Genomic DNA, 11,304 nt, shown 5'->3' with positions numbered 1-11,304 from the left:
AAGAAAAGGAGTCTGAGGCATCGCCAAGACATCCACTTGGAAATGTCCAATAGACAACTGGCAATATGGGTGGGGCCAGAGATAAAGATCGGAGCGTCGTCCGCATCAAGATGATGATCAAACCTCTGGGCACTGAGGACATCTCCAAGAGGGCAGAGGATGAAGCCAGCCCAGGGCAAAACTTTGGGGAACCCCCAGCAAGGAAGCCAAAGGAGTGGTCTGCTCTGGTCAGACAAGCAGACAGGAAGCCAGGAGCCAGCAGCTACATGAGAACTATGAGAGGAGAGTTCATGGGACAGAGCGGGAGCAGCAGGGATGAGAGGAGGGATCGAGGGCTCTGGTTCAAATACAGTGAATTCCAGACTATGGGAGGAACCTTAGAACATGGAATGGCAGAGCCTAGAACATGGAATGTCAGAGGTGGGAGGGAGCTTAGAACATGGAGTGTTAGAGCTTGGAAGAGCCTTAGAACATGGAATGTCTATATTAGAAAAGGACTTAGAAAATACCATGGTAGAGCCTGGAATGAGCTTAGATACAGAATTTTAGACCCAAAAGAAGCCTTAGAACAGAGAAAGTTAGATGATGGGAAAAAAGTAAGTCAAAGCTTTGGGTCCTTTGTTACAAGGGGCTGTGAACCCTTACAACTGCATCAAGGCTTTGGGGACTCGAGGGGCAGCTGGGTGGCTCAATGGATTGGGAGGCAAGCCTACAGATGGGAGGTCCTGGGTTCAAATCTAACCTCAGACACTTCCTACCTGGGTGACCTCAGCGATTCACCTAACCCCAATTCAACTCCCATTGGCCAGCCCTTACAGTTCTTCTGTCTTGGAACCAATCATAGTATTGATTCTAAGATGGAAGGCGAGTGTCTGAGGAAAGAAAAAGACACAACACACACACACACACACACACGCACACACACACACACGCACACACACACACACACACACACACACACACACACCTTCAAGGCTTTGGGTTTTCCACAGCTCTCAGAATCCCTTGTTTCCTTCAAAATTTAGCTCTAATACCGTCTCCTCCAGGAAGCTTTCCTGGATCCCCTTTGGTCCTCTTTCATAGATTCAAGCTCTTCTCAGAGAAGCCTCTTCAAGGCAAGGACCGTCTCTTTTCTGTCTAAGCCCGGGGCTTGGTCACTCTTGACTGACTTACGCATGGCGTGGACCCCAATACTCCCAGGGGTCTGGGCTCTCACTAATGTGGGCATTCTCGCCCCGGGTGAAGATCACCGCTCGTCCACATCTGCCTGGACTGGCCACACTCTTGTCCTCGCTCTCCCCAACGGTCTTAGCGGTATGACCACAGGAAGATCACTTTTCCCGTTTGCCTCACTTTCTTCCTCTGTAAAACTGGGGCACTATATTAGCCCCCGACTCCCAGAGTGATAGTGAGGACTGAATGACATACTATTTGTAAAGAAACGCCAAAGAATTATAGAATTGTTCGCTGGTTCTCCAACATCATCGCTGTCTTCTGGGAGCCAAGAACAAGTTAAATCTTTCTTCTCCATTACGGTTTTTCAAATATGAAAAAATATAAAAAAAATAAAATAAGAAAAAGCTGGGCCTCTGGAGATGAGGTCCTGGGTTCAGATCTGACCACAGGCACTTCCTAGCTGTGTGACCCTGGGCACGTCACTTCATCCTGTGGGCCTCCGTTTCCTCGTTTGTCACATGAGTTAGAGAAGCAATTGGCAAACCACTCTAGTATCTTTACCAAGAAAACCCCAAATGTGGTCAGAGACAGACTGGACTGAAACAACTGAGCAACATCAGAGAAGTTTTCAGCCCCCGAGTCTTCTCTTCTCCTGGTTAAACGTGCCTGGCTCCTTCTACCGATCTTTGTAAGCTCATCGGGACTGCCCTCCGCCGGCTGGCCGTGGGGTCCAAACGGAAATGCATCGTCCTGATGGGACCCGAGCAAGGTGAAGGCTGAAAGAGTGGCCAGCCTCCTCCTCCCTGGGAACAGCGGGCCCCCCCGACCTCTGGCACGACGCTGGCTTTTGCTGAGTCTGCGTCATCCTGTTACTTCCAGCGAACTCAGCAGATCTTCTGTCTGTGGGGCAAGTGTTTCGCTATGGCTGCCCCCTTCTCCCTGGCAGTGAGGGGGCTCGGGCAGGATCAGGCTCCTCCTGGCAGGGCCCAAGGCCCTAGGCACGCAGGAAGCGCGCGGCCCTCCTCGTGCCCTCCGGCCCGCCGGCTAGCCTGCTTTCTGGATCTTGGGAGGAGCTCCTCAGGCGCCTAATCAATAATTCTCCTGGGCTATGTACAGTGTTCCAAGCAGCAAGTGACTCAGGGCCTGGAAGCAAATGCCTGAAGAGAGCCGGCTCCAGGAGTCACGCAGTCCTGGGATAAGGGGCGCGCCCTCTGCCCCTGCACACATCGCGGAATCGAAGACGCCCCAAGCCAAAGAGGCCGACGAGGGCATCCCAGCCAAGCCGAACGTGAGGCCTGAAGCCCCCGAAACAGCCTCAGCGATGAGTCAGCCTTGGCCAGGGCTGGGGAACTCACGGCTCTGAAATGCCTCCATCTGACGGTGGTCTCTTCCGGCTCCCTTCCTCCCCATTCCCAACTTAGACTAGCGTGGCCTCCTCGCTGTGCTCTCAAAGGCCATCACCCCCACTCTGGCGAGGCTCTAGTCCTCTCCCCTCTCGACCCCCTGGCCCAGGGCCATTCCGTACTCCTTTTAAACCCTTGCCTTCCATCTGAGAACTAGTATCCGTTCCGAAGCAGAAGAGGGGAAGGGCTGGGCAAATGGGGTAAATGACTTGCTCAAGATCACACAGCTAAGACGTACCTGAGGTCACATTTGAACCCAGGACCTCCTGGCTCTGTACCAGCCTCTACTCTTGAATGCCTCGCTCCTCTCTCTTAGTTTTGTCCCTCCTCCTCCTCCTTCTACCAGGTTGACGGATCCCTCAAGGCCTCCTCTGCTGAATCTTCACCTCGATCCCATCCCCCAGCTGTAGTTGTTCCCTAAGCTTCTATCCTGGGCCTTCGTTTCCCTTTATACCATCTCACTTCCGCGAGTTTCATTGTTATTTCTAAATGGAAGATCCCCAGTTGATTGCTAACGTCTGTCCTAAGCTTCATTCCCGCCTCTCCAGGGACTCCTTAGACTAACGGAACTCATTATCTTACACACACACACACACACACACACACACACACACACACACACACACACACACCCTTCCTCTAGTCAATCAATAAACATTTGTTAGGTTCCTACTTTGTGCCAGACACTGTGCTGAAGATGGGGTAGACAAAGATGGGCAACAGAGTCCCGGGCCTCAATGAGCTCACAGTCTAATGGGAGAAGGGAGAAAACCTGCAAATAACTGCCCGCTACAGACCGGAGAAATGGAATAATTAACAGGGGGAAGGCACTAGAATTAGGAGGCATCGGGAAAGGCTTCCTGGGACTTTAGCTGAGGCTTGAAGGAAGCCAGGGATGCCAAGAGGTGGAGATGAGGGGAAAGGGCATTCCAGCCAGAGAAAATGCCCATGAAGGTATCCAGGTGCTTTGGGAGATAAGAGAGCCAGGCCTAGAGACAAAAGATCCTGGGTTCAAATCTGGCCTGAGACACTTCCCAGCTGGGTGACCCTGGCCAAGTCACTTGACCCCCATGGCCTGGCCCTGACCACTCTTCTGCCTTGGAACCAACACAAAATAGTGATTCTAAGATGGAAGGTGAAGGTTGATGATGATGATGATGATGATGACAGTAAAGAAAATGCCAGTCTGGAGATGGAGGGTCTTGTGTGAGAGGCAGCGAGGGGCCACCAGGTGCCATCAGGAGGGACTCTTAAAACACAGGGTCTTTGGACTTGTCACTTAAGGTTCTGATGGTTGTATTTTAATTGGATGCTCTGCCATGCTATGGATTTTATTGTTGGAATTTCAAACCTTTGTAAAGGCTGGTATCAGCGGGGCCCCCACCTATTGAAGTGGTTCCCGAATCCCCATTTTACAGGCTCCCTCAGGACAGTCCCAGGATCCCAGGTCGCCCAAGGGCACCTGCTGTCTCTCACGGCCTTTCCCAGGAAGGACAGACCGTACCTGTTATCCAGGTGAGCCAGGTTCGCCTGCCCCAGGTGGAGGCGTCGTTCGCAGGCCATCGGCTGGTCCCTGGGCCCTGGGTTGGTCGTATGGATGAACAGGCTCTGTCTGCAGACCGGGATCGGGCTGTCCGTCATCTCTATACCCAGCAGGCTCTTCTTCTCCGACGTCACGTGACAGTGGCCATAGCCGCCATTCACTAGCAGAAAGAGAAGAGAGACCCGTGATTGAACACCAGCCCTCGGCCACACGAAGTGGGGGCGGGGTACCAAAAGGGGGGAGTCTGGAGGAGGCTCCGACCAGCCAGTGGAGGGAGAGCCCCAGGGCCTGCCTCCCACAATCGCTCTGCAGAGACCCTGAGGAGGAAACAAGACCCTGGAAAATGCCTCCAGGAAGTACACAGTCCTCCAGAAAAGAGCGGCTGTCTGAGGCCTTCCCTAGGCAATGCTGCTACTGCAAGGGCCGCTCCAAGGGGTTTCCACCTCTACTGCTCTAGCTTAGAGGCGCTGATTCTCCAAGGTCCCTCCCGAGTATGAAATTCTATGTTTTCTACGGCCTCAAAGTCTTTTCAGATCCGACTTTCCCAGCCCTGAAACTCCCTGTTCTCAGGCCCCTCCCCCTCTGACCCTCCCTGTTCTCAGGCCCCTCCCACTCTGACCCTCCCTGTTCTCAGGCCCCTCTCCCTCGGACACTACCTGCTCTAAGGCCCCTCCCCTTCAGACACTCCCTGTGCTGAGGCCCCTCCCCTTCAGACACTCCCTGTGCTGAGGCCCCTCCCACCCTGACCCTCCCTGTTCTGAGGCCCCTCCCAGCCATGAAACTTCCGGTTCTAAGGCCCCTCCCCCTCGGACACTCCCTGTTCTAGGCCCCTCCCCCTCGGACACTCCCGGAGTTCTAAGGCCCTCTCCCAGCCCAGACCCTCCCTGTTCTAGATCCCTCCCAGCCCTGACACTCCCTGTTCTAAGGACTCTGCCAGCTCTGACATTCCAAAGACTGACGTGTGTCCCAACTGTACGCCCCCCAAAAGGTGGGCTTGTCAGGTGGTGAGAGCGAGGCAAGGGGTATGAAGTCCTTGAGGCTGGGGGTTGCCTCACTCTCTGACCTGGCATTGCCAGGGTCCAGCGATCACTCTTTGGTGACCTGATTGACTGAGGGCTGGTGAGAAGGCAGAACACTCTGCTGAATGGCTTCTGGCCCAGTAGACGGCCAGGAGGCCCCATCAACAAAGCCACAGCCTCTGGAGTCCTGGAGAATCGGCGTCATGCTGGGCCGCCTCTGAGAGGAGAAAAGCTCTTTCAGGATCTACATGAACGGATGCAGAGTGAACAAGCAGAACCGGAAAGCAGCGGCAGTAACAGCGACGTTGTGGAACGATCACAGGCAGCTGCCGGCCGTGATCAATGATCCGGGACAACCCAGAGGGACTTATGACAAAGCAAGCGTGTGATGCTTCACGTTGGTTTACTGGGTTCTTGTTGGGGGTTAAAAGATCCCTCACTCAACCTACAGACGTGTTTCGTGTTTAGGATGTGCTAATCGTGTATCCCCCAGATTGAACTGCTTGCCAGCTTAAGGAGGGGGAAGGAAGAAGGGAGGGAGACAAGTTGGATTATATGACCTCAGAAAACCCATGTGGAAAGTTATTAAAATTATTTAAAATGTTTCAAAGTTCTTTCTCAATCACAAAAAATGGTATCTGTTGTGACTTTTCCAGAAGAGTCAACTGCGGCTTGACTAGGAAGAACTCGCCCACCATCACATCCATAGAAGCAGGGTTATACTCAGGATCTTCGTCTTTCTACCCTCACCCCACTTTTCATGGGCATTACAGAGGAGCACAGAATTCTAAACAGTGACACCCTCTCATTTTAAAGGGGAAGGAAATGGCACCCAAGAGGAGCAGGGCCTCACGGGGAGACAGCCCAAGATTCAGGCTGAGATTCTAGAGAACGGGTGGCTTTGCTCTGGAGGAATCAACCCAACAGGCTGGCCATTTGTGAGAGCAGCATCCAGCGTGTTTCAGAGCCTCATATGACTTACAGAGGAAAACTCAGCTTGGCCTTCAGAGCTTCACATGATGTGGTCTTAGACCTTCCCTTTAGGGCCAAGAAGGGAGAATCCAACTTCTCTTCCAAATAACTGAAGACACTGATCATCCCCACCCTCCCCCCATTACTCTTTCTCCTTTCTAGACTAAACATTCCCAGTGCCTTCAACAGATCCTCATTCAGTAATGGACTCACAGCCTCTCACAAAGCGAATTTCTCTTCTCTCCATGTGTTCCAGCCTGTCAGTGTCCTTCTGACAAAATGTGGCAGCCAGATCTGAACCCACTGCACTCCCCAGAGACTCTGACAGGGTACCATCAACCTATAATCATCTTCTTTAACCTGAATATTTCGTGGAGTGTTGAGGGCTTTAAAGACAAGCATTGGTACAGCACCTACTATGTGCCAGGCACAGTGCTAACTGGTTTGCCAGAATTATCTCATTTAATCCTCTAAACAACCTAGAAGGTAGGTTATAGTATTATCCCCATTTTACTGGTGAAGAAACTGAGGAAAACAGCAGGTAAGTGATTTTGAAATCAAGTCTTCCTGACTCCAGGTCCATGCTCTATCCACTATACCACTAGTTCTAAGGCCCCTCCCCCTTCTGACACTCCCTGCTCTAAGGCCCCTCCCCCTCTGACACCCCTTGTTCTAAGGCTCCCCCCCCCTCCCTGCTCTAAGGCCCCTCCCTCTCTGATACCCCCTGTTCTAAGGCCATACATAGTGAGCTCAGTCCTCTAAAAGCTTTAGGTGTCTTCTTTCACACAGATAGTTGTTGTCTAACCATTTCTCCTCTAGCTCATACTTCTGCTGCTATTGACTATGTGGACCCAAAGGAAGAACTTTACATTTATCCCTATTATAATAAAGTCCCTCTTCCTAGCTTTAGCTCTCTTTTCCAGACCTGAGGGAGGGGGCCTCCTTAGTCAGAGCTGCCCCTGGACCACAGGGGATGGTAGACCAAAGCTGCCTGGGAACAGCAAATGACAAGGATACAGATGGGAGTTCTGGGTGGCAGAGGGTGGATGACACACAGATGAGTCATGGGAAGGCAGAGTGGATGACACAGATGTACATCAGGGGAAGGTAACCAAGATCTGAGTCAACAGAGCCGACCATTTCCTCCAGCAGCAATCCTCTGTCCTCCGCAGCCAAATCCTCCCCGGTTTCTGCAGCATCATCTGCTGTTCGGAGGCACAGCCTTTGTCTGCCGTGCCCTGTGGTCCAGGACAGACAGCTCGGTGTCATCTGGGCTTCTGCCTCTCCTCTGCTTCCTCTCCTCTCCGTCAGCCCTCCAGCCTTTGTCTTCTGGCTTCCAACGTCGACCCTCAAAGGGCCCCCTCCAGAGTCACCCCGATCTCCTCGTGGCCTGTCCCTCCCAGTGTTTGATCCTGGGGATCGCCCTCTCCTCCTGGCTCCTTTGTCTCTTGGCCTCCCTCCTCTCCACTGGACGGCTCCTTTGCCTGGTCATTATCCTCGCCATATTCCTCAGGGGTCTCCCAAGGCTTGGCGTGCTCTCAATAGCCCTCTCTGGGGATTTCATCGGTTCCCCGGAGGGTCTAAAGATCGTCCCTTTGCAAGTGATCTCCATGTTCAGCCTCAGCATTGAAATCAAGATCAAACTGGTTATTGGGGCGTTTCAAATCAAGCATCTCGGAGATGTCGCAAACTGAGAGTGTCCAACACTCACCCCCCCGCCTTGTCCTCTTTCTAGCTGCCCATCGAGGTGGCCAGTCCCAGTCACTTGGGTCTGCCATGCTTCTCCCTCTCATGGCCCATGTCCAATCGGCCGCCATGTTTCTCGAGTCTATCTCCACACGATCTTTTGCCTTTGTTGCCTTGCCTGGGCTGGAGCAGCCGCCCTCTAGTGCAAGTTTTCACCCCCTCTCAGACCAATGCGATACTCTTCTAATTAGCCTCAAGTTTTCCCTGACTCTGATCCGGCCTCCAAGCCACTGCCAAAGCGAATTCCTAAGAGAAGCTCGGACCACGGTGCCCCGGGCTCCAGAAACATGGGTGCCTTCCCGGGAAGGTCACCGGGTAAGAGATAAACTCCTTTCTTGGGCTGGGAAAGCTTTCTTTGCCATCTGCCTCTAATCTGCATTTCTAACCCCATTGCACACCACTCCTCTTCAGGCATTCTCCGGCCAGCCACATTGGTCTCCTTACAGTTTCTCCCCGCCATCTCGCTCTAAAGCTGGGGTCCCTCATTCCTGAGGGCATCGCCCCCTTCTCCCTCAACTCTTGGACTCTCTGTTTTCCAAACAAACCCTTCCCTTCTGTCTTAAAATGAATTCTGTGTATTGGTTCCAAGGCAGAAGAATGGGAAGGGCCAGGCAATGGGGGTGAAGGGACTTGTCCAGGGTCACCCAGCCTTGGAGTATTTCAGGCCAGCTTATTTCTTCCACAACTCAGCTCAAGGCCACGTTCAGTATGAAGCCTTTCCCGATCCTTCCGGGCTCCCCTGTCAAACTATCTTCTGTCTATTTTATATACAGCTTACAGATCGATTCTATACTCTAGAGACATAATAGAGTCTCTCCAATAACCGTACACCAAGGACTCTCCCTGTGCCCAACACAGGAGCCTGGCATACCGCAGACCCTTACTAAATGCTCCCTAATAAAGGGTCCCAAAGCATCAGAGGAAGCAGGCATCAGTCTGAGTCTCTGGTTAAAAAAGAAGATTCCTTTCCATGATGCTTTACAGCTCTCATGTCCTCTGTCCTCTGGCATATCTGGGGAGCCCCGTGCCTGCCCTGGCTTTTAGGGTGTAGCCCAAGGGCAGAGAGGAGCACTTTCAGTCAGGAGGGAGTAGGGTCCTGGGGGGCCAATATTACTTCTGATCCCAAGGGACAGGGCCCTGAGAATCAGTATCACTTGCTACCCAAAAAGATCACAGGCCCTTCCTGGGCAAAGACCGGAGTACTCTCCCCATATTAAACCATTTTGGTGGGTTTTTTTTCAATTTTCTAATATTTTTTCCAATTTCTTGCAAAAAGTTTTTAACATATATTTAAAAAATATTTGAGTTCCAAATTCTCTGCCTCCCTCCCTTAAATAACACTGAAAAGGAAGGCAGTTATATATAGGCTATACATGTGCAGCCACGTAAAACATTTTTCTCTATTAGTCATGTTGTAGATCACACTACTTTGGAAGCAACAAAGACTTTCAAACTCCCCGGACTAGCTCTGAAAACAGCACTGTGGAAAAGTCTGAAGTTTGAAATAGTGCCTTCCCCCCCTCCCCCCCCACCAAGAACAGAGCCCAACACTGACATAAAGTTCCAAGTCAAGACATGGTAGAAAATTGAGCAAACAACAAAAAAAGAACTTGACCACAAAAAGCTACTATGGTGACAAGGAAGATCAAGACGGATTCTGAAGACAATTAAGTCAAAAGAGCTACAAGCAATGCCTCAAATTAAAAATAGAAATAGGATACAAGCCTAAAAAGAATTCCTGGAAAACCTGGAAAATTATTTTTTTAATCCCTTACCTTCTATCTTAGAATCAATACTGTGTATTGGTTCCAAGGCAGAAGAGTGGTTAGGGCTAGGCAATGGGGGTTAAGTGACTTGCTCAGGATCACACAGCTAAGAAGTGTCTGAGGCGAGATTTGAACCCAGGACCTCCTGTCTCTGGGCCTGGTTCTCAATCCATTGAGCCACCTAGTTGCCCCAAAAATATTTTCAAAATCAAATAAGAATGGCAGAGGAAGAATAAGGGAAAGTATCTTACAAAAAAGAAATACACAAAAAAGAGCCTTTATTGTGGAAGGAAAAATGGCAGGGATGGGAGTACTTGAACTTCATGCATTTCTAAATTGGTTCAAAGAGGGAAAATATATATACATACTTAACTGATGATAGAAATCTATCTTAGCCAAATGGAAAATAGGAGAGGAAAGAAATAAGAGAAAGAGGGGTAGGTGAGAAAAGAGAGTGCAGATTTAAAAAAAGGCAATAGTCAGAAGGAAAAGAGACTTTAGAGAACTGGGTGAAAAAGAGAAAGATGGATAAAAAGAAAAAATGGGATAGAGGGAATGCACTGTTAGGAATCATAACTATGAATATGAATGGATGAATTCACCCATAAAATGAAAGCAGAGAGCAAAATGGCTTAGAAATGAGGACCCAACAATATGTTATTTACAAGAAATATACTTAAAACAGAGAGACACACAGGGTTAAAATAAGAGACTGGAGCAGAATCTATTATGCTTAAGATGAAGTAAAAAAAGGCACGGGTAGCAATCATGATCTCTGACAAAGCAGAAGCCAAAACAGATCTAACTAAAAGGGATAATCAGGGAAATCACATCTTGCTGAAAGGAGCCATTGACAATGAATAATATCAATACTGAATGTATATACACCAAATGGTATAATATCCAAATTCTTAAAGGAAAAGTTAAAACTTAAAAAGTTAATGTTGGGAATAAATAAATGATAAAACAGTATTATTGATGGACTTGCCCTTCTGAGAGCAATTCAGTCCTAAACTAAGAACAAAGTTAAGGAAATAAACAGAATCTTGGAAAAGTTAGATATGATAGACCTCTGGAGAAAAATAAAAGGGAATAGAAAGAGATATAATCTTTCTTAGCAGTACATGGTACCTTCACAAAAGCTGGCCATGTACTATGTCATAAAAACCTCACAACCAAATGCAGAAAAGCAGAAATATTTAATGTACCCTTTCCACATCATAATACAATAAAAATGGCATTTAATAAAGGGTCATTAAGGCATTAAATTAAAAATTAATTGGAAACTAAATAATCTAATCCTAAAGAATGAATAGATCAAAGAACAAATCATACAAATTATCAATCATTTCATTAAGGAGAATGACACATCCCAAATTTTATGGGATGCTGGCAAAGCAGTAATTAGGGAAAATTTTATAACTCTAAATGAATACATCAGTAAAAGAGAGAAAGCAGATTAACAAAATGGACATGTAATTCAGAAAACTAAAAGAAAAAATGAATAAAGTTGAAAGTAAAAAACATCATTGAATTAATAAATAAACCAAAGAGCAGATCTTATGGGAAAAGATAATAATAAACTATTGGTTAATTTGATTTAAAAAAAGAAAAAATAAAAGCGAATGACTAATATTTAAAAATATAAAGGGGTGAATTTGCCATCAATGAAGATGAAA

The 11,304-nt window shown here is 48.8% G+C and overlaps 1 protein-coding gene across 1 annotated transcript in view; it reads right to left on the bottom strand.

Moving 5' to 3' along the window:
* LOC130456885 (zinc finger protein GLIS1-like) overlaps positions 1 to 11,304 on the bottom strand; it is a 111,680-nt gene that overhangs the window by 4,972 nt on the left and 95,404 nt on the right. Inside the window, exon 2 of the mRNA XM_056814597.1 lies at positions 4,084 to 4,282. Within this exon, the coding sequence (XP_056670575.1) occupies positions 4,084 to 4,282 (199 nt within the window). The remainder of the gene's footprint in view (positions 1 to 4,083; positions 4,283 to 11,304) is intronic.

Source organism: Monodelphis domestica, chromosome 2 (genome assembly GCF_027887165.1).
Source record: "Monodelphis domestica isolate mMonDom1 chromosome 2, mMonDom1.pri, whole genome shotgun sequence".
In the NCBI taxonomy this organism is placed as follows: domain Eukaryota; kingdom Metazoa; phylum Chordata; class Mammalia; order Didelphimorphia; family Didelphidae; genus Monodelphis; species Monodelphis domestica.
This window is presented reverse-complemented; position numbering and strand designations above follow the sequence as displayed.